The sequence below is a fragment of the Triturus cristatus genome, chromosome 3_1, assembly GCF_964204655.1.
Source record: "Triturus cristatus chromosome 3_1, aTriCri1.1, whole genome shotgun sequence".
In the NCBI taxonomy this organism is placed as follows: Eukaryota; Metazoa; Chordata; class Amphibia; order Caudata; family Salamandridae; genus Triturus; species Triturus cristatus.
In genome coordinates this window covers 501680161-501704275 of record NC_140583.1, presented here as the reverse complement: position 1 = coordinate 501704275, position 24115 = coordinate 501680161, and the positions used below count along the sequence as shown (strand labels likewise).

At 49.8% G+C, this 24115-nt stretch overlaps 1 protein-coding gene across 6 annotated transcripts in view; it reads right to left on the bottom strand.

The window, feature by feature from the left end:
• MAN2A2 (mannosidase alpha class 2A member 2) overlaps positions 1 to 24115 on the bottom strand; it is a 658091-nt gene that overhangs the window by 168660 nt on the left and 465316 nt on the right. For all 6 annotated transcript variants that reach the window (XM_085644368.1, XM_085644371.1, XM_085644369.1 and 3 more), the window contains one exon: positions 21874 to 22110. In XM_085644368.1, the coding sequence (XP_085500494.1) occupies positions 21874 to 22110 (237 nt within the window). The remainder of the gene's footprint in view (positions 1 to 21873; positions 22111 to 24115) is intronic.

The window sequence follows — 24115 nt, the reverse complement described above, 5'->3', positions numbered from 1 at the left end:
GGCTACATCTGGGTGATATTTGTGCTGCATTTGGGCTCTTTTGTCTCTGGTGGCCATCTTGGGAGATTTATTTGTTATGATGTTTCCTAATTTCCTCATTTACTGCAGTCTCCTCAGTAGGAAATGCTTTCAGTTTTTTACTTTGATTCCATCAAGAAGGTATTCAGATATGTCACACATTTGCCATAAATTCTGAATGTTAGCACTCTAGTTGCTCATTAGATCACTGTAGTAAAGCTACTAGTCACCACGGAAATCTGCTGCTGGTATTAAAAGTGCATGTTTCAATCTGCATATCAGAATTGTTTTATGAAATAGAAGAGGATTTGAGAAGTCAAAATGTGCCCTAATTTTTCTTTCTGCAGAACTAATCATAATTTCTATGGCAAAATGAACCCCCTCATTTTGTTCCTTTGTAAATTAAATGTTTTAAGTGTTACCACTTTATTCCAATCAAGATGGCTTCAGGTGTGCCATACTTTTGCCATAAGTAAGACAGTAAGCGCTCTAGTTGTTCTTAAGAACACTCTGGGACATTCTGTCATTGGGCTATACTTGGGCTGCATCTGGGTGACATTTGGGCTACATTTGGGCCCTTTTGTCTCTGGTGGCCATCTTGGGAGATTTATTTGTTATGAATTCTACAGCAGGAGCGGAGGCGAGGATTATGCATAACTTTCCTCACTTTTATTAAACAGCAAGTTAAAAGGCACAAGAAAAAAAACATAAGACCACAACTCCCATGAGGCTCGGGAGTAACCATGGCCACCAATAGTCCAATCATAAGTAATTATTATGAAATCTGTTTATTGGCATTTCGTTAATATAGACATAGCATAAATCATAAATGGAACATCTCACAGGCAATGAGTCAGTTACTCGGAGGGGTCCCCGCCAATTGTGAATGCGGTGAACCACAGGATCAATCGCCCCCCCCCCCCATGTGTGGAGCAAGTTAAGCTGATAAGTGTCAGGACCACCGCCCACATTTAAACAGATTCAAAGAACAACAAAAGGAAACAGGCTAAACAACAGAAGCCCAGCATAACAGCAGCAGCAGGTTCGGTCTTCGACCACGTGACCCCCAAGATACCTCCCCCAGTCCTCCCCCCCCCACCCGACCCCCACCTCTCGTTACATACAGTTCCATTAAAGGCAATTGTCATTGTCCGCACATCTGCCCGGCTCAGCGAGGACCTCCCCACCAGTCCCCAAAGTAGGTCCCCCAGTCTCGCCTCTGTTCCCCTCCTCCTCAGGGAGTGTCTCCACAGTACGTGCCCCACAGAGTCCCAGGGCATCCCCATCCAGCTGCATCAGGGCCTGTAAGTGTACGTCCCACTGATTCGCTATGGGTGTGCGTCTGAGGCCCAACGTTTCTTCCCGCAAGAGAGCTGTACCCTCCGCCCCCGCCCACACCAGCAGGGAACTCCGCCACGCCTGCGCACGGGGGGGCTCAGCCGCCTTCCAGCGCTTAGTGATTAACCGCTTCGCCACGATCAGACCCAGGTCGAGGAAGCGACAGGCAACCTTCGTGGGGGGAGTTCTACGAAACAAGTGTAACAAACAGGCGGCCATTCCCGCCGCGCCAGCGGGCCGGCACAAGTACTTAACGCACCGTGCACCGTCCGCCAATATGAGTCTAGCGCTGGACAGCTCCATAACATGTGCACCAGTCCAGCATCCAGAGCCTTGCAGCGTGGGCATTCAGCGTCCGCACGGTGGAAATAGCGGTTGATGGAGTCGGGAGTGAGATATGCTCTGTGCAGTATAAAATACTGAATTTGGCGAAACCGCAAGTTCCTGGGAACCCGCGTGGGTCCCCGTAGCGTATCCCTCCACTCCTTGTCGGTCATGGGGCGATCCAGATCCGCTTCCCATTTACCCCGCAAAGGAGACAGGTCCGTCGCCACCTGCATGCGCAGGAAGGCCGCGAACCAACGAATCATGTGACTGCCCCGTCCCATGACATGGAGGTACTGCATCATGAGGTGTTGTGCCGGCTCCTCCTGAAGAGCACCCCACCGGTTCGTCAGCGTCGCGATTAGCGAGCGGTGACGGAGGAACTGACCGGCTGGTAACCCCGTCTCCTCCGCTAGTTGAGCGAACGGGATAAGTGCACCATCGCGGTAGAGGTCCCCTAGCGTGCAGATGTCCGCCGCGTGCCATTCCGCAAGCTCCGTCGAGCGCAGTATCCCTCGACCGCTAGGCGAACCCTCAATTGGCATGGCGGGAGCGTATGGGGTATGCGACCGGGTCAAGTAGAGGGCACGCCGATAGCACTTGTAGGCCACTGCCACAAGAAGGGGGCCCGGCTTGACCATTCTGGCCGTCGGGTGGAACGACGCTATAATATCCGCCAGGGGGAGTGGCGGCTCCGTGGACGCCGTGTCATCACTATCCCTGTCGGCCAACCACCTGGCCACTCATTGCAGCTGCGCTGCTAGGTAATAGTGCGCAAAGCATGGCATCGCGAGTCCCCCTTGACCCGTGGGGAGGTATAACTTAGAAAGCGCCACTCTGTGGCGTGCGTTGCCCCATACAAAATCCCGGAGGGAGCGCTCCAAGGTGGCGAAAAAGGACGCCGGGATGTAGGTCGGCAGATTAGCAAAGTAGTAGAGGAGTCTGGGCAGGGCCACCATTTTGACCAGTGCAATGCGGCCTGTGACCGCGAGAGGGAGGGTGCCCAAGAAACGCATCTGGGCCCTGATCGCCGTTACCGCCCTGCCCAAGTTACCCTCCACCAAGTCAGCCGGCCGCCTATACACCTGGATGCCCAGGTAACGGAAGGTGTCCGGCTGCCACCTGACTGGTACACCCCCTAGATGAAACCGGGGATCCAGAGCATAGCACAGAACGGGTAAAGGCACGATTTGGCCGCGTTCACCCTTAACCCGGAAAGCGTTGCAAATTCCGTGAGAACCCGCTCAAGGTCCCCTGAAATGTTCGCCACGTCCCGTACTAAGATCAAAAGGTCATCCGCGTATAAGGAGACCTGGTGGGTGGTATCGCCCATTGGAATGCCGTCCGTCAACACCCTCCGCAGGGTGGCCGCTAAGGGCTCTATGGCAAGAGCAAAAAGGAGGGGCGAGAGGGGGCACCCCTGCCTGGTACCTCGGCCAACCGAGATGGCCTCGGAAATGTATGGGCCAGTTCTCACCCGGACCACGGGATTCTTGTAGAGGAGCGCCGCCATTTGTAGGAACCCGAGGCCTAGTCCATAGTGCGATAATGCCGCCAACAGATACCCCCACTCTAGGCAATCAAAGGTTTTTTCAAGGTCTAACACCAGACAGCCCGCCCGCGGCCAATGCTGTGCGCCGTGTGCGGCAACACGGAAGAACAGGCGGAGATTAAGCGAAGTGCTGCGCTTCGGCACAAACCCATTCTGGTCCCTGTGCACTAGTACAGGCACAGTGGGGGCCAGTCGCTCCGCTAGGACCTTGGCCAGGATTTTGTAATCGGTGTTGAGGAGGGCAAGGGGGCGATAGGACCTTAGATTAGTTGGATCACGCCCCGGCTTGGGAAAAGAGATCAGGTAGGCCTCCCTCATGGAGGCGGGCAGTGTAGCCTCCTCGAGGGCCGTGAGATATAACGCGTGCAGTCTGGGCACCAGAGATTCCAGATATGCCTTGTAGTATTCTGCCGGGAGACCATCCGGCCCAGGAGCCTTGCCAGAAGCCAGTGAGGCCACCGCTTCCCCTATCTCCTCCAGAGTGAGGGGACCCTCTAACGTGTCCTGGTGGGCATCCGGAATTGTGGGGAGGCCGGCGGCCCCCAGAAACAGATCGAGATCCTGTGCCTGCCGACGCCCCACTGAAGTGTACAGGTCTTTGTAGTGTGCCGTGAGTATCTGATGGATCTCCCGCTGCGTGTGCACCAGCGTCCCGTCCGATCCACGGATGGAGGCTATTGGCGCATAGCCCGATTCCTGCCTGATCAACCAGGCCAGCAACCGCCCGCCCTATCCGACGTGGCGTGGACCCGTGCCGAATGGGCAGCGTAGTTATGGCAACGCAACCTCTCCAACAGCTCAGCATGGCATGCCCGGAGCCGGGCCAGCCTGGTCGAGTCACGCCCTCCACCCTCGCCATGGTGTTCGCATGCCATTAGCCGGGTTTCCAGAGCGGTGAGTAGTAACGTAAGCTGCTTACGGATATTCCCCGTCGCCCCCAGGCAGTGTCCCCGCATGGTCGATTTGTGCGCGTCCCACTCTGTCAACGTGCTCCCCGCCGTACCCTCATTGAGGTCAAAGAACTGTTCGACCGCTGTGCCGAGCGAAGCCCGAAACTCTGCGTCCTCAAGAGCGGCCGGTTGCAAACGCCATGTGGGAATGGGGGGTCTCCCCGGGTCCCAGCAGAGACGCAGCCTAAGAGGATTGTGGTCAGACTGGGTCCGGCCCAGGTAGTCCGCCTGGATTATCAAAGGGTCCAGCGACGGAGAGTTCACCACCCTGTCGAGGCGGACGTGAAGGTCATGCACCGCCGAATAATATGAATAGAGCCGGTCAGTGGGATGTAAGGTGCGCCAGACGTCATGAAGGGCCCACCGCGACAGCCAATCAGTAAGGTTCCTCGCATTCGAGACTGCCTGTGTGCTACGGAGTGGCGGGTAGGATCTGTCAAGGCTCGTGTCCAGCACTGCGTTAAAGTCCCCACCCAGCAACCAGGGAAGACCCACATACGGGGTCAAGGCCACCGTGAGGTGGTCAAGAAACGACGGCTGTTCAACGTTCGGGGCATAGATGGATCCTAGGAGCACAGAGTGTCCGTTGAGCCTCCCCCGCACCAAGGTGTATCGGCCAGTAGGGTCAAGCACTACTTCGGAGCATGTGAAGGGTGTGCCCGCCCGTACCCAAACCAACGTACCCCGAGCATGCGCAGAATATGTGGTCCCAAAAAGCTGCCCCCTCCACCGAGCGCGCAGCCTGTCCAACTCTGGCCGTGTCATGTGCGTCTCTTGGAGAAGGGCCACCCCTATCCTGTGCCTCTGCAGGTAGGCAAAAACAGAGTATCGGCGGGCCGGTGTGTGCATGCCTCTAATGTTCCATGTGACTATTGCAGTGTCAGCCATCGGTGCAGAGTGCGGACAACACTAGGCCCACAGGCCGAAGCGGGCCAGCCGGGGGAAGGAGGGGAGACCAGGAGTACTGTTACCCAGACCGCCTGCTGCAAGAACATGATGTGTGAGAGAACTGCAGAACACTGCAGAATGCAAAGAAGCAAAAGTAAAGATAAAATTAACAAAAGGAACTCCATAACCGCAAGGGCGAACCCCAGAACGGGCATTCGTCCAAACATGTAAGGCTCAATCGCCTGTGAACTACCAGGTCAAAGATGTGTTAGTGAGTGGCTAAAGAGCAATACCGTTGGTCCTGGCCTGCAAGAGCCCCATGTCACCCCGTCAGAGCCTCGTGTGCCTATAGGGCTGCCAATCGCTCAACCGCTCCCCAGAGGAGTGTGTGTGGAAATCGCCACCACCCCGCTCCCCTGTGACCAGTACATGCACGGACCCTCAACCCCGGCTCGTGTGTAGGGGGACCCGCACTGCCCCTCTAGCCCCCGTGACCCCCGCAGCACCGCAACCTACTCAGTCATGGAAGCATACAGAGCCACAAAACCACAATCCAGGAGGCAACAGAGGCAGAAAGCCCCCCTCCCCCAAGAGTAGTCCGCAGCAGCCCACCCACCACCTCGGGGTACCTGCTTTGGACACAGTGCAATCAAACAAGAGTTCACCCCAGAAGGTCGGCTGTCTGGGGGGTCACCTCTGGCAACACCTGGTCTTCCGGAATCATGATGGACGGGGAGGAGGACAGGTCAGTCTCAGTGTCACTGTGTATGCGAGCCGCCACGTCCCCCTGGCTGCTCACGGACCCCAGAGTGGCCACCGCTTCAAGAGCCTCCAGCCGCTCCACAAGCATCCTCTCCGGACTCGGGGCCGCCGGGGGACTCGGCCCCACCCCACCACGTCGGTCCCTCTGCCTCCGTCGTCTCAGCCTTTTCTCCCTACGCACCACGGGCCCTGGGTCCGCGGGCCGGGGGCCACCATGTTGGCCCGTTTCCTCCAGCCAGTCCCAGACATCAGACGGGGCGTCGAAAAAGCGTGTCTCATCTTTCGTGACCACCCTGAGGCGCGAGGGGAACAGCAGCGAGTATTGGATGTGCAGTTCACGGAGCCGGCGTTTCACCTCCAGGTAGTTGCTCCTCCGCTTCTGAACGGTCGCAGTGTAGTCCGGGAACAGCATCACTGTGCCACCCCCTATCGTCAGGGCACCCATTTTCCTTGTTTCCCGGAGGATCACGTCCCGGTCCCGGTAGTTGAGGAGGCGAAACAGGAAAGGACGCGGCCGGGCTCCAGGGACAGGTCTCCGCATCGGTACTCTGTGCGCCCGCTCCACCACGAACTGTGGGGAGAGCACTCCTGGGGGCAGGATGTCCCGCAACCAACCTTCAACAAACTGCTCTGGTCGTCGCCCTTCCTCGCCCTCCACCAGTCCCACAACTCGTATGTTCTGGCGCCGAGAGCAGCCCTCCGCATCCTCCGCACGGTCCTCGAGAGTGTTAACGCGGTCTATCAGGTCCTGCAAGGTGGCAGAGTGATTGCGCACTATCGGCTGCACGTCCCGTAGCGCCTGACTGTGACCGGCAACGGTGTCCGCCAGCTTGCGATGGTCGGCGTGGAGCAAGGTGAAGTCAACCGTGACTTTGTCAATCCGGGACTCCAGGGAGGTTCGAGTTTGTTCCAGCGTATTGCCCAGTCGGTCGACCGCTGCCAACATGGCGTCCATTTTGGCTTCCAGGGTCGATGCAGGCGGCGCCACAGTCCCAGCAGAGCGCCCCGGCGCCGCGTCAGGGCCTTCCGCCCTCAGCCTGGTCTCGGCCTGCTTGTTCCGAAGCCGCCCCATGGCCAGTTGCTGCGCCGATGGCGTTCAGAGGGCTCAGTGGTGCACGAGGCAGACCGGGGCTCCAGGCACCTCCAGACGCCGATATCAAAGGGGCCCAGTCCCACCGCCACGAGTCGGGCCAACGCCAGGGGTGTCAGGGCGCAGGGCAGCGCCACCGGCGGGGGAGGTGCGTCGCGAGCCGTGGGCAACCGATAACCAAGGTCCTCCAGGCCGCACTCCGCCGAGTCCGCAACGGCCACCCCAACGCGTCCAGCAGCAGGCAAGCGGTCAGCTCCCCAGGCTCCTCACTCTAATCCCGGCCGATCGGTGCAGTTTGTAGGGCCACAGCACGCCCGCCAGGGTCGCCTCCGCCACCACAACAGTCCTCTTCGCCCCTAAGGAGCAGCAGCCAGGCGTTCACCAGGTGCCCGTCCACAGCCTCAGAGCCAGAGGGGGGTCTGCCACACCAGGTCACTCACCGGGCTCCCGGGCGCCGCAGGCTCCATGTCCGCCCCCATCGCCTCCAGCCGTCATGGCCGCCACCGTCGTTCACCGCAGCAGGCTCCTGCAGGCTCGGTGTGCTGAGACAGGCAGGGTCACGACGTAGCCGATCGCCAGCACGGCGTAGCCGATCGCCAGTCACCCTGTGTACCGTCGATGCAGGGGAGTCCCTCGCGAGTCCCCAGTCCTCCAGCTGACGGTCTGCACCTCGCCGCACGGCCCAGCCGCCTCGTGGCAAGCCGCGGCGTAGGGTGATTCCCGCGGCCGGACGCCGCCTCCAGTGCTCCCCGCACCGCTCGCCAGGCAGGTCCTCAAGGGGGCGGCACGCAGTCAGAGGCCACCCCCGCCTTCACTTCGGGCCCCACAGGAACGCCGGGGCCTCATGGGCAGGAGCAGGCAGCTTCGGCAGCCCCGTGGCACATCCCGGGCAGGAGAATCGGAGGAGAACGGCTCCGTTGCTCGGGAGCTTCACTCGGGCACAGCCATCTTGGCCGCGTGCCCTCTAGCGTCCCCGTCCAATCATAAGTAATGATGCAGTCCATAAACAGTCGCAGCCCCCTTAGTCCTTCCTCTTTCTTCACTGCTGGCCCGTCAGTTAAGTCCCTTCTCTCCTTACTGTGACTTTGGTTCTTGGCTGGATGGGCCCTGTGTAGTTTTCATGGGCACTGTGTTACTTGATTCTGACTTGTTTTAGGTGTATATTTACAGCGGGTTATTCTCCCGCTGTCAGTGCGCGGTAGGCTTCAGCCCGAGCGCGTTCATTTCCGATACGGAGCGGGTCCACTAGGTGGCGCTGTTTCGCACCTTTAGCTCAACGCTCCGTTCTCGGCGCCGGTGAAGTGCTGTTTGTGAGGCATCGGCCTCAGAGTATTTGGAGCGATCGCTCATAACCGGATCCTTGCCCCCCTCGCCTGACACCGCTTTAGCGGTAGGACTGACGGGCTTAGCACTTTTGTATGCATTGCAGTGCTGAGTCCTCCGCTCGTTGTGTTCCTCACCTGGGGGGTGTCAGCTCCTGGACACCGGCGAGGGGGAGGGCCCCTCCTTAACTAATTTGGGGCGCTTTGGTCTGGTGTCCTCACCTCCTATTAAGATGAATGCTCAGAGAGAGCATGATTACACCCCATCTTTGTCCTCTGAGGAGGACTGGCTTTCCCAGGCGCGCAGACCTGCAGAGAAGGACAGGCTCCTCTCTTCGGCCATCGCCCAGGCGCTTGCCCCTTTGCAGGAAAGTGTTGACCGTTTGTCCGCCCATGTGTTCAAGGGCACGGGAATACTGGGGGAGCCGGGCCTAGCGGTGTGCCTACTACTCACCCACGCGAGGCCCACAAGCGTGACGCGGGGCACCTTGAGGGCTTCAGTCGTCTGGCGGAAGTCTTTCAGAAGAGTGCGCACACGCTTCGTGATGCACCCTACCGGGAGGAGGTCTTACCCGGGGAAACCGGCGACGATGGCGCCACGGATTACGACCCTGAGGAGGGGTTTCCCGAATTGGGGGAGGTGGAATGCGAGGATGAGAGGGATTCCTCGGATGGGTACCAGGAGCACGACAGGTCTTGGCGCCCTCAGTCTTCTGCCTTGTCTGTAGGGGAAGGGGAGGGTCCCTCGACTGATCTGTTTAATCCCCTGTGCATCTACAGGCCCCAGTCCACGGAATGGGTCCCGGACAAAAAGGTAGCTGATTACGTGGTTGACAAGATTCGGCAACCGCTCAATAAGGAGGTTAGGGCCCGACTTCGGTCCGAATGTCCCAGACCGTCTCTCCCCAACGTCACTCTGACCCCAGAGATTGACCCCAGATGGTGTACATTTTTTCCTAAGTATATGAAGGATCCCAAGAAAGGGATAGATAGATCATGGCGGTCTTGCCAAGACAAGCTCTTAGATGTAGTGGGCCCGTTGACTAAGGTCATAAAGTTAGAGGAGAGGTCCCGAGATTCTGGGGAGCCCCTGCCTGCAGATGAGGTGGCGGGTTGGGCGCAGCGCGCTATGTGCCTCCTGGGCAATGCGAATTGCGCCCTCTCGGCCGAGCGCCGCCGTTCCCTGTTGCTGAAGATTTACCCCAAGCTTGGGGAGCTCTCTTCCTCGGAGGCAGGTTCGATAGCCCAGGGTTCCCTGTTTGGCGATCCATTCGTCAAGGAGTTAGGGAAGTTTGTGGCTACTTTTTCGGCTCTGGACAAAGCGCAGGCTTCTATGAGGAAGATTTTTCCGGGGAAGGTTTTTGGTGGGGCCGGAAGAGGCAGGGGTCGCTCCTCCGGCCGACAATCGAATCAAGGCCATAATAGAGCCCAAGACAAACGCAACAATGGATGGCAGGACGGTCGCCAAGGGACCTTCTACCCCTCCCGGGGCGGCAGAGGAAAGAACAGCCGAGGCCGGGGAGGCGCCCACAACAATGCCGGTGGATACAACGGTAAGCGTGGCTTTGTTAGCCCCGGTTCGGTTGGGGGGGGGGGAGAATCACCCTGTTCTATCACGAGTGGGCAGAGATAACTTACGACCTTTGGGTACTGGAAACGATCAGAGGGTTTCACATAGAGTTCTACGGAACGCCGGTTCAAGGTGTCAGGCCCTGACCTATTGTGTTTTCTTCTCAGGACGAGTCTCTCATAGACCAAGAGGTTCAAGAGCTTTTGTCCAAAGGGGCGATCGGCCCTTCAGAACTCCATCCCACGGGGTTCTTGAGCAACATCTTCCTGGTAGAAAAAAAGGACAATGGTTACCGACCCGTAATTAATCTCAGGGACTTCAACGAGTGGCTAGTCTATCGCCACTTCAAAATGGAGGGGATCCATCTTCTCAGAGACCTTTCGTTGCAGGACGATTGGCTGGTGCGTCTGGACCTCAAGGACGCCTACCTCTCGGTCCCCATTTTCCCTCCACAACGCAGGTTCCTCCAGTTTCGGTGGAGGACACAGGTTTTCGAGTTTCTGACTCTTCCCTTTGGCCTGTCTTCGGCTCCGTGGTGCTTTACGAAGCTCCTCAAGCCGGTGATGGAGCATCTCCGGACTCTGGGTATTCGGTTGATAATTTATTTGGACGACATCCTGATAATGGATCAGTCCAGGTCGCATCTACTCTCCCACTTACAGATTGTAATCTCTCTCCTTCAGAGCTTGAGGTTTACCATCAACCGGGAAAAGTCGGACTTAGTTCCGCGGCAGAGCATGACCTTTCTGGGGTTCAGAATAGATGCCAGGACGGCGACCCTACACCTCCCGGAGCAGAAGATTGGGAAGATCAAGAAAGAGTTGAGGAAGGTCCTCCGGAGGGACAGGTTCTCCTTGCGGCAGCTGGCCAGGATTGTTGGCCTGTTATCTTCCTCGATTCAGGCCATCTTTCCGGGGCCCCTGCACTACCGTGCACTACAGAGACTGAAGGCGTCCCATCTACGAAGGGGCCTTACCTACTCCCAGTTGATCTATCTGAATCAGGAATCCAGAGGGGAACTCCAGTGGTGGATCGACACATGGAGGCGTGGAATGGCAGAGCGATCTTTGGGTCGCATCCGGATCTGGTGATAGAGTCAGACGCCAGTCGCCTCGGATGGGGAGCTCGATGCGGTTCGACCTCCGTAGGGGGCAGGTGGACGGAGGAGGAGCTTTCCCTTCATATCAACTGTCTGGAGCTCCTGGCGGGGTCCTTTGCTATTCGATCCTTCACGAAGGACAAGGTGTCTTGTTGTGTGCCCCTCCGGATGGACAACACGACGGCGGTGCAATACATCAACCGCTTGGGTGGCACGCGGTCCAGGGTTCTGGTGGAGCTAGCCAAAGACTTCTGGCATTACTGCCTTCAGCGCCAGATTTCGGTGGCGGCCGAGTACCTCCCGGGAACTCAGAACTCGGTTGCGGACTGGAATTCCAGGCACTTCCGGGATGCCAGCGATTGGAGACTGGATGCGGCAGTCTTCAAATCACTGATGGCCTCCTGGGTTCCCTGCCAGGTGGATCTCTTCGCTTCCAGATGGAATGCCCAACTTCCCAGATACTTCAGCTGGAAACCGGATCCCGAGGCGGAGGCGGTGGACGCTTTTCTCCAGGACTGGTCATCGATTCAGGCTCATGCCTTTCCACCATTCTTGTTCATTCAGAGAGTGGTGGCTCAGGTTCGGCGGCAGAGGGCCTCCTTGATCCTGATAACCCTATTTGGCGCTCTCAAGCGTGGTTCCCTTCTCTCCTAGAGCTGAGCTGGGACCTTCAGATACATCTACCGTTCTTCGACGAGGTCTTGTTGGACCCCCTGGGCAATCATCATCCCCTGGTACTTCAGGGCCATCTTCATCTTATGGCGTGGAGGATTGTGGGCGACGATGGTCGGACGGATCTCTTTCGCGAGAGGCTGAATTCCTCATCCAGCAAGCATGGGCCCCGGGGACCATCAAGAGGTACAGATCAGCTTGGAGGCGATGGGTACGTTGGTGTATGGAGAAGCACCTGGATCCCGTGGGCTCCACATTTCAGATGTCATCAACTTCTTAACGGAGCTTTTTCGGGAAGGGCTTGCATATTGCACCATTAACTCCTTTAGATCTGCCATTTCGGCAGGCCATGTTCCCATTGATAACAATCCGGTGGGGGAACATCCCTGGGTGTGTAAGCTCCTGAAGGGCATTGGGATGTTTCGCCCCCCTGAGCCTTGTTATGCAGCCTCTGGGATGTCAATCTGGTCCTGCGTTTGCTGAAGTCCTGGCAAGACAATCAGTATCTATCTAGAAAGGAGATCTCAGCGAAACTGGCAATGTTGTAATGCCTTATTTCGTGCAAAAGTGCGTCAGATGTCAGAGCTCTGGATCTCACAGCACGGATTTTTACCCCGGAAGGGGTTACTTTTAACATCTCGAGGAGAACCAAGACAAGTACAAGGTCAGTAACTTATCCTGCTTTTCCAAATTCCCCGAAGTTGTGTGTGGTTAGGTGCCTGAAGGCCTATGAGGATATGACATTGGAGGTACGGCCTCTGGGTGAACGGCAACTTCTGATTGCCATTAAGAAACCGTTCAAGGCGGTGTCTTCCCCGACCATTGCAAGATGGGTCTGGTGGATTATGACTGAGGCTGGTATTGACACTAGTGAATTTGGCGCACACTCTACCAGGGGAGCAATGGCTTCCAAGGCCATTCAGGTAGGGGGTAGATTGGCGGACATTATGAATGCGGCGGATTGGTCTTCAGATTCAACTTTTAAAAAGTTCTACTTTAAACCAATCCATGAAGCGGCCGCATTGGTGGTAAGTAGGCTTTGAACATGCATAATCCTCGCCTCCGCTCCTGCTGTAGAATGAGAAATGTCCTAGTTAGCACGAAGGAAAGTTTCAATTCTAATAAGGAGGCGGAGACGAGGATTATCCCCCCCGGGCATGTTTCTTTTATGCCTTCCCACCCTTGGTAAGTTTTGGTAGTGGCTCTAAGATCAGAGTGAGTTCAGAGTTTCAGAGTTTCGTATCAGGGAAGTAACCTTTTGAGTCTTCTATTGTCATTGATTCTCGCTCATGTTCAATACTTTGTGTGTATCTGGTTTTCAAGGTTTTGTGCTAGATCATGCTGTTGCATTCTCGTACTATACTTATTTCCTAACACAATTTGTGCACTACAATGTCCATAAGGCAAAGCAGGATATGATGTATCAGCACTTCATCCATGAAGTGTTGGCAGCCATCTTGGGACCAATATACATGATAGCACCTCATTAAAAAGCATTGCAGTTAATAGAAGGTTTTAAGACTTTAGTTACATTATAAATCATTTGTTGATGGTACCATACTCATTTTAGGAATTGTGGTATGTTCTAAGGTGATTTCACCATGTGAAAAAGCCTTCTGCTGGGATATCATGATTGAGAGAAAAATATTTTCTCATGCTTTTCCCACAGAGGTTTGGAAGGTGATCTATAAGCTAAACTGAGAGCTTATTTTCTGTAAATTCACATTATCTTTCTCAGTCATGTGAGAATGAAGTCTGACATTCTCAGTAAAAACATGTACATCCAACAAGGCCAGAGACTGTCAGTTGATTCCTTTGTGTTCTACTGCAGCTTCCCAGAGTGTTCCAAAGAACAACTAGAGCGCTAACAGTCCTACTTATGATAAACGTATGGTACACCTGAAGCCATCTTGCTTGGATTCAAGTGGTAACTCTTAAAACATTTAATTTAAAAAGGAACAAAATGAGGTGGTTCATTTTTCCATAAAAAGTATGATTAGTGCTGCAGAAAGAAAAATGAGGGCACATTTTGAGTGACTTCTCAAATCCTCTTCTATTTCATTAAAAAATTCTGACATGCAGACTGAAACATGCACTTTCAATACCAGCAGCAGTTTTCCCTGGTGAGCAGTAGCTTTACTACAGTGATCTAATGAGCAAAAAGAGTGCTAACATTCTGAATTTATGGCAAATGTGTGACACATCTGAATGCCTTTGGAATCAAAGTAAAAAACTGAAAGTATTTCCTACTGAGGAGACTGCAGTAAATGAGGAAATTAGGAAACTTCATAACAAATAAGTCTGCCTAGATGGCCACCAGAGACAAAAGAGCCCAAATGTAGCCCAAATATCACCCAGATGTAGCCCAAGTATAGCCCAATGACAGAATGTCCCAGAGTGTTCTTAAAAACAACTAGAGCGCTTACTGTCTTCATTATGACAAAAGTATGGCACACCTGAAGCCATCTTGATTGGAATAAACTGGTAACACTTAAAACATTTAATTTAAAAAGGAACACAATGAGGGGGTTCATTTTGCCATAGAAATTATGATTAATGCTGAAGAAAGAAAATGAGGGCACATTTTGAGTGACTTCTCAAATCCTCTTCTATTTCATTAAAAAATTCTGACATGCAGACTGAAACATGCACTTTCAATACCAGCAGCAGTTTTCCCTGGTGAGCAGTAGTTTTACTACAGTGATCTAATGAGCAACTAGAGTGCTAACATTCAGAATTTATGGCAAATGTGTGACATATCTGAATACCTTCATGATGGAATGAAAGTAAAAAACTGAAAGCATTTCCTACTGAGGAGACTGCAGTACATGAGGAAATTAGGAAACTTCATAACAAATAAATCTCCCAAGATGGCCACCGGAGACAAAAGAGCCCAAATGTAGCCCAAAATCACCCAGATGTAGCCCAAATATAGCCCAATGACAGAAGTGTGCAAAACACTTATTATTTTGTGTTTTTTCAGTGTTATATAGTGCAGACTTGTCAGGTATTGGAGTGCTTTACATGAGCATTGGTTACATCACACAAGAACAAATTCATTTTGGTTGTAGACATGGGGAGACTAAGTGATTTGACCAGAATCACAGAATGTCGAGCTGAAGCAGAAACTCCAACCTGGTTCCCCAGTTGCAAAGTCTGCAGTTCTGGAAGTAACACCACATCCTCTCCCCTAAGTGCAACATTTAATCAAGTGGTCAACTGGATAGAAAAACATGAAGGTAACAAATAATTTAAAAGTGCTTTCTCGCTATTTGAAAACTCAGAAAATATATTCTTATTTTAGTCTTTTAGAGCACTAACCATAATTTTGATGCCAATAAGACCATCTCATATATGTAATTTCTAAAGGAAATGCTCTAGGTATTACAGTTTTGATTACATCAAGATGACGTCAGGCGTTCCACACTTTTGTAATAAATTTAGAATGTTAGCAATCTAGTTGTTCATTAGGATACTGTTGAGAGGCAGAGGCCAGGGGCACGGACTCTGAAAATTGAAGGCAGGTAGGAGGGTGCAAAGGCAACAATTTAACCACACTGAGCAGGCAGGAAGGGCCGTGGCAGCACAACAGACTATGGAGGGCAGTGGAAAGGGGGGCAGGGGCAACAAACCAACAACACAGGACTTGCAAGAGAGGCTGTGGCAATGTAATAGACCATTGTGGGCAGAAGGAAGAGGCAATGGTAGTACAACCATACATGCCAACAGACCCGATTCAGCCAGGAAACGTCCAATGTTTTTAAGCTCAAATGGGCTTTATTTTATCTGTCTCCTGTCTACAATTTCCTCTTTTTCAATGTAACTCAAAGGGGAAAATCAATACCCCAGTTTTTTTTCAAAATCTCCCTCTTACCAAGTTCAAAATGTTCGCAAGTATGGTACATTGGATCATGGAAGGAAATGGGGTAGGGACATGGACTTGGATAACAGAGGACAGGAGGGACATGGAGAGGTGCACCAAACTGACCCTGCAGGGCAGGCATCAGGGTTTGCAGCAGCACAATACACCACACAGGGCATGCGGGACGGGAGTGCAGCACAACAATCCATAGGAAGCAAGAGGGAGGGGACAGGACCATGCACATGGACAACAGAGAACAGAGGGGCAAGAGGCAGGACCATAATGGACAGACAGGAGAGAAAGCTGCAGCATAACAGACCATAAAGAGCAGGAGGGATGGATCAGGGGCATTACAATGGGACAGACAAGCCAGGAGGGAGGGAGTAGGGGTCTGCACATGTAAACAGAGGGCTGGGGGCAAGGGGGCAGAGCAGGAGCAGCAAGATAGCCATGGAGGTCAGGCAGGATGGGCACTAGAAGCAAGACACACCATGAAGAGCAACAGTGAGACTGTGATGGCATACACACAGACCATGGAGGGAAGGTGGGAGGGGTTCAGTGGCAGCTAACTGACCACACAGGGAAGGTGGGAGGGGCCATGGCAGCACAGAAGACCATGCATGGCAAGTGGGAGGGTTAGTGGTAGCACAATGGCTATGATGGGCAAGAAGGAGGGTGCAGGGGCATGCACAAAGGACGATGGAGGATAGAAGGGAGGGTCAGGACCTGTGCACAGACAAGCAAGTTCAGGGGAAGGGGCCTCACAACAGACCGCACGGGGCAGGCAGGAGGAGCAGTTGCAGCACAACAGACCAGGGAGGGCAGAAGGGCGTGGCAGTACAATGGACCATGTAGGACAGGAGGAAGAGGATAGGGGCATGGCATGTGGACAGGCAGGGTGGAGGTGGCAGGGACAGGTTACAGTCATCTGACAATGCTAGGCAGGTGGGAGGGGAGTGGCAGCTCAACAGAACACTCAGAGTAGATAGGAGTGGCAGGTCCATGGAACATGGTGGGCAAAAAGGATGGAGCAGGGGCATACACAAAGACATCGGAGGGCAGGGGGAAGGAGAATAGGGGCAGCAAGCTAAGCACAGAGTTTAAGCAGGAGGTCAATGATGGGGCATAGAATTGGGCAATGGAGGGCAGGAGGAGTGGACTAGTACATCATACTAAATTGAGGACAGTGGCAGAACATCAGACCATGCATGGCAAGAGGGAGGAGGCTAGTCCATGGATTCACACAACAGAGGATAGGGAGGAGGGGGATGGGGCAGCAAGCTAACTGTTCAGAGAAGGCGGGTATTAGGAACTTTATTGTTTTTAAAACGTGTGTCTGTGCGAACTACTTAAAATATGCAGCATAATCTCACTTTTATTCAGGAAGAAGAGGACGTTTGTGACTGTGACTCCAGGCTCACTTGGCAGAAACAACCCCTGACCCTCCACCCCCTATCGCAAAATGTAATGCCCGTGAAAAGGGTAGGTGAACACAGTGTTATATAGAACATAGTCCTGAGAGCACGATTGAAAATGAAAACTAGATATAGTGTATGGTATAAACTATGCACCAAAAAGTGTGATATAAGATAAACCGGGCGTGAAATATAATATGCAATACATTGTGCGCAATGACAGATTCATTGGAGAGCGCGAAATAGCACAGGCACTAGCGCGTGCTATGCGATATGCGCCTTGGAGTGTAATATGCACAGGGCAGTGTTGTGTAACCTAACTAGTCTCTAAAGTTGTAATATAAAATATGTGCTGGGGAGTGTAACGTTGCATATGCACTGTGACAAAGATATGGATCCCAGATTGTAATATGTATGGCATAGCACTGTGCGTTATAACATAGGCATCGAGGAAGGCACGTTAGATGGGGCAATATAACCCGTGCGAAGACAAGTGTGGCATGACATATTCACGGGGTGGTGTTACAGTGCACATGGGCTCGAGAGTGACATAGCATATGCACTGGCACGTTTTAAATTGGGGATATAATTTTCCTTCAATACTTAGGGCCCCTGGGGGCTAACTAGCCCACCAAGTGCTTCCAGTAAGCGCCACTGAGCCGCATTGCAGAGAGGTGGTCCAGGCCGTGCCACTTTTTACACCTCTCTGCAACGCAGCTCTGTGGCACTTAGTGGAGGTACCTAGTGGGCTAGTTGGACCCTAGGGACCCTCAGGATTCAAATGAACTTAATCTCTCAACTAAAAACGGACACAGGGCGTGTTTACACAGTGGTTAAGGGAGGGGACGGGGCCTGAGTTAACGTGTGCAAAAACGCCCTGTGGCCTGTTTTAAGAGGTAGTTTTAATCCCCCTGCCCTATTATGTACTAGGAGCTTACAGAGGAGGTCATGCTAATCACAGGGGGACCCCAACGCATAATGTTCCCTAGTGTATGTAGGTGTTTTCACTGTATTCTAAGTGTCTTTTAACATAGCACTGGCTCTAGGACTGGTTAGTCAGACTCAGTTACCACCAGTATCCGTCTGAAAAAGTTGAGGGTGCAGGATGATTTTGCAACAAGGCTTCTTTCTGCTCTTCTTTTTGTTCTTTCTGCACGTTATCCTTCTTCCTGCATTTTTCTTCGTCTTTGAGGACTTCTGTTGCTTCTTTCTGCACTTCTTTTTTTTCTTTCTGTGCATTTTTTCTTCTTTCTTCACATGTCCTATCTCTGTAGGCATAGTTAGAAATTAGCATTTAAAAAACCTTTGAAATTCACAGAAAAAACCATAGGTTTCAGGCACGTTATAGTTAGGAATTAGCATTTTAAAAACCTCAGAAATTCACTGAAAAAACCATAGGTTTCAGGGGTGTTATAGTTAGCTGGACTTTTCACTTGTACAAAACCATTGAAATTCCCCCGTTATAGTTAGTTCAGCTAACTATAACTCGCGCGCCCGCAATGCACTGCTGATGACGTCCAATATTACATCACTCATGACATGGTCAGTGACATCACTCATGACATCACTGATGACATCTCAAATGACATCACTGATGACATCATCCTTGTGATAGAGTGGCAGACCTCCTCTCACCCTAATATAACCTTTGATACACACATTCAAAAATAGGACTAAACTTTTTAAAACAATGGACATACCAATACCAGTTACAACAACCTCTTCAGTAATTCTAAGATCCACATACACATCCACTCATTCACCAACAGTCCTATACAGTCACTCATACATGTATTCACTCATCATATGTACTCATACACCTATACATCCTGTTACACAATGCCACTCATCCATAGAGTTACTCACACACATAGTCACTCATGCTAATAAAGAATCAAACATACATTTATTTGCATATACAGTTATACACACACCACCACACTTACTTCTACGGAAACTTACACATACTTAGTCTTTTAAACAATCACTTATAGAAACACATACTTATTCATACAGGAACTCTTTCAATCTCTCACTCTCACATATACTCACTTATATACACCAATAGTCACATATACTAGTTTAAAACATATGTAGTTACTCATAAAGACACTATTGAGACAGTCATTCACTCACTAACACACCCATACACACACTCATCCACCCATACAGTCCTGCACACATGCTGTCTTCAACACATACAAAGAGTGAGTCACTCATTCATGCACCTATGCACTACGTAATACCCCCCACCGAACCATGCAGACACTCAGACTGATACTCAAAAAACCAACTAATAACCTATATAGACACCCATGTAGCTACTCACCAACCCATGCAGCCACTTATACACAAAGTGAGAGACTGATACAGATATTTACATATTTAAACATTACTCACTAAGCCATGTATTCACTATGATACACTTAATCAGTCAGTTACACAATCAATTTTTCAAAAATAAATCATCCATTTAGACACTTATATACCCATTTATTCTTCCATCGACCTTGAGATATACATATATATAACATATTTAATTTTCAGAAAAACACACATTCACTGGATGATGTCATCAGTGATATCATTTGAGATGTCATCAGTGATGTCACGAGTGATGTCACTGACCATGTCATGAGTGATGTAATATGTGACATCATCAGCAGTGCATTGCGGGTGCGCGAGTTATAGTTTGCTGAACTAACTATAACGGGGGAATTTCAATGGTTTTGTACAAGTGAAAAGTCCAGCTAACTATAACACCCCTGAAACCTATGGTTTTTTCAGTGAATTTCTGAGGTTTTTTAAATGCTAATTCCTAACTATAACGTGCCTGAAACCTATGGTTTTTTCTGTGAATATATATATATACACGCTCCTCTTTCCACACAAAAAGCGGAGCACTCTCAGGCAGGTGCAGACTTTGCGGCTGTGGACCCCGCAACAATATTTTGCTCCACTCCTTCTGTTTTCGTCCAAAGGAAAATATCGCACTCCCGGCTGCGTTTTCAACAAAATTTATTCAAGTGACCAAATAACCAGCAACAGACGCGTTTCGGCAGAAATGCCTTTCTGAATGACATTGAGAAAGGCATTTCTGCCGAAACGCGTCTGTTGCTGGTCATTTGGTCACTTGAATAAATTTTGTTGAAAACGCCGCCGGGAGTGCAATATTTTCCTTTGGACGAAAACAGAAGGAGTGGAGCAAAATATATTATATATCTATATATATATATTTTTAGCCTGATATAAATTTTATCAGACAAATCCTCATTAGGCCACACATACATGTTAAGAAAAGGGATTCAAAAATACTTTAACTGGCCATATGAACCATATGCACATGCACTATATCTTACATTCAGGATGGAATCTTTTCCTTTAAAGAGATTGATGGAAAGTGGAAAAACTAGTATATGTAACTGGATATGTGATGGCAGAACTTACAACAACAATTGTCATTTCTGTTTCTTTATAGGTAGATTTAAGGAAGATGTGTCTGAAAACAATACTTAATAGATTTTGAATTCCTTCATCTAAGTTAGCATTATGGGTTTGCAAGGACTAACAATTTTTAAGTGTTTGATTAGATTAATTAAAAAATCTATTTAATTAGTTATTCAACTCTTATTAAAAAATTGTGAATTGATAATTTAATTAGTTAAAATGTTGCGTTTTTATGGATTTTGTTTCTGAATAAATAATTTAAATTTAACTGAAGTTTATATAGGATATTTAATTTAAAATTAACTCAGGTATGTGGAGCAGTAAAGAAAAGTTAGTTTTTTCCAGAAGGAGCAACTCAAGTTTGAAGCTCTGTACACTGGATAGAAAGTTGCACATGAGGTCTGGTTGAAACTAGGGTACAATTATTGGTGTGTGATAAAAAAGTGTGTGATATGGATATTTGATTGGGATATTTTTCTTGAACTGGAATGGGGGGCAAAGGAGCCAGTCATATGTTACCATCCTATTTGGGCCACCTGTCTACTTAACAACAATGGAAAATGTGCCTTCCAACATTCTGCAGAATGGCTATTCATCAACCAAAAAGGGAAATGATACACTCACACACACACACTCTCCTATTCCACACCTGTGTCTGATAGTCATGCCTATCGTTCCAAAAATGAATATTTGTGAAGTTGAAGCATTTTTATGAAGCGCCGGAAGTCTAAGTGCATTCCGTACTTCTCCCTATAAAACTAAAAAACTCAAGCTGTGCACTTTTGTCCTGTTCTGTCACTCCACCACTCACCAAAAACAAACGAGTTGCTAAAAAGAGGACCACATCTCATGCGCTCCTGATCACACCAAAGATATTTTAACATTGTAAAAGAACCTCAAGCAGCCAATCAAAACATGATCAAATGAAAAGTAACTTTGGTAGTGCAGAAAGAGTGAGAACAATACATTTAAATGCAAAAGGCACTGAATCTTTGTAGAGCCATCAGGTCTCAGTACATGCTGGCCAGGCTCTTGGATTTCCCTGCTGTGTGGCAGTCTCTGGGTCCACTTTCCCCCCAATAAGTCAAACAATCTAACTAGGAGTCATCTACCAATATCAGAATGCCTTTTTCAAATTGTGTGTGAAATCTAAAATATCCCCCCTCCAGCTACGACCAACAATATCCTCTTTAAACAACTTCTTTTGGACAGTGAATGGCAAATATTTCTACTACACAAAGATTCGACATAAGTACATCCCTTAGCTTACCTTAGTGTTTGTGCACATAACCCACACCTTAGTTAACGGGGCTAAAATTAAAATATTCAACATTACACATACCTATTCTGTCATCTTTATAGTTCATAGTGCTGTCAGAATAATACACCAGAGGGCTTCCCTGAATTCAACTACTTAGCAAATACTACAGCAAAATGTCCAAACAACACAATGAGTCACTGGAATATCCACATGTGAATCTTTTCATCAGTTGTTAAAGCCACTGCTAGTATCAATAGAATTCAGTCATGCATGCAAGATGCTCAAGAGGTACAAGTTTCTTACCTTCATGAGCCCTGTGATGCCGGAAAACCACACCTGGAAATACTGGTTCTCAAGCATAATGTCGTCTGTGTTTGACTCAAACACTTTAACAGGAAATGCCTCATGCTTTTTGACTGTCAGATCTCTCCCATGAAGATAGACTCGCACAGTGGACTTGAGAGTTGTGTGACTGTCGAATGATTTGTACAGCTGGAAGATGCTCAGCCCGAGTGCAGGTAGGCGGGCTGTAAAGGACACCTGAGGAAGGACAGTGGAATTTTAAAGGTGAATGGCAACAATATAATTTTATAAACCAGAACATTTAGTCATTTTTGATTTTCAAACATGTATGAATACTTTTACAAAACATTTCCTTTTTGATGAGTTTTTGTTAACATTTACCTACAACCATTGGCCAGCAAGGTAAAGCTGGAAAGCTAGGCAATTCAATTGATTTATTAGACATTATGCATTTCTAAAAAATAGTAACTACTATTCCCTCTGCCCCTCTTTTCCTTATACCCAAGATACGACTCACAGTTGACAATCCTAGTTTGTCAGCCAGTGAACCTCTTTGAGTACTGCAGATCATAGGAAGTAATCATACAATTTTGCACTGCCTGCTCACCTTAGTTGGCTGCCTCGCTGGATCATCCTGGTCCATATCTTTTAATCTGCTCTTGTGGTTGTTAGTTTAAGCACTTTCAAGTGCTTGGGGCAAGTTAGTTCTCTGAATTACTCAGAACGGAAAATTAAAAACGGCTACAAACGTTCTCAAAACTGTCCTGGGTTTGTTCTATCATGGTAATCTTTTCCATTATAAAGACCTCCCACAGCAAATAGGGCCAAGAGCAGTGTTCAAGGTTTGTGTATTTACCCTAAAGGCAACAGTAGCACGTTTTGCCACACCGAGGGCCAAGGCATCTGTTTACCTCTGCATTAACAGAAGAGTTTGTGAGGGAGACCATGACTCGTACAGGCCAAGAACCAAGGGTTGTGTGTGTCCAAAATGTTCTCTAAGTTATCTAGGACTCCTTTACAGTATTTGGTCACCTTTGAGCAGGTAGATCAGAGAACCCATGGCCCCATAGTTGCAACACCATAGTTCTGATTTGTTGAGGTCCTATGTGTGCACTATTTCTGGTGTGTAGTATCAGTAGGAAATAATTTGTTTGAGGAGCTCTCTGCGTGTGTGAAGTGCGTTGACAAGTTCTTTGGCATATGTCTCTCTATGCTGCGTGGGAGTAAAATCTATTCTTTTCTTAGTCCCTTCTTTCTGTCTATGGAACTCGACGATAACATGTGCTTGCAGGGAACATTTAGTATATTTCCAAGAGTATCTGCTAGTCGTTCTCTTTGGATAGCAGCCATTTTTCTAAAGGGTAATTTGTCTAGTGGCGTTGGGCTTAACCATCTCTGCAGCATCCAGTGTAAAATCTGATCAGTGTATTCTCTCTCTGGAATGTGGAACCCCTTCCTCTTGATTTAGAAGGTCTTGATCCAATTTTTACCAAATAATGCACACAGTCCTGTTCTCTCCCCTTCAAGTAGCCCTCTGCTCGAGCAGGAGTAAGCATGCTGGGTTGTTATTTATGAGTGGTAGGGTTCAGAGGAAGATAGTCAGCTCATATAAGTGCACAGCTGAGTAACACACTGCCATTGTGACCTTTGTCATGGGTGAGGAGTATATACCCTGTGAGTTATATTTTCTAAGAAGCCAAGGCACTTTTCAGATATAGGTGCCAACAATAAATTAGTCAATGAGCCACCAGTGCTTTTCCGACTTTCCTGTGCCACTCCACCATGCAGCAAATCTGTGCCGTTTGGTAGTATCTGAAGACATCTGGGACCCCCTCCAGGCCCATCTCATCCGGATCCTACGCTTGTGCAGTTTAGTCTCCTCAGATCTTACGGGTCCACAAAAAACTTTCTATGGTTTCTTGCAGTCCCTGAAAAGCGAGTGGTGGAGACTGAAGTGGAAGTATCTGAAACAATAATAGGATCTAGGGGTGTATGATCATGTTTACTGCCGCTATGCAGCCTTACCATGAGAAACCATGTCCCAGCATAGTTGAGTGTCTTTTATTGAGAGAGGACAATGTATCTAAGTACGTTTGGATATTGTTTGCAAGAAGAGTGCAACGTGTAATCCCAGGAATGTGACTTTTTCTGGGGCACATTGTAGGAAATAGTATGTTTAAATGAAATCTTGCTGGCGTTGTTGAAGATTGACATTCAGAATGATTGGCAATTGCAGATTTAA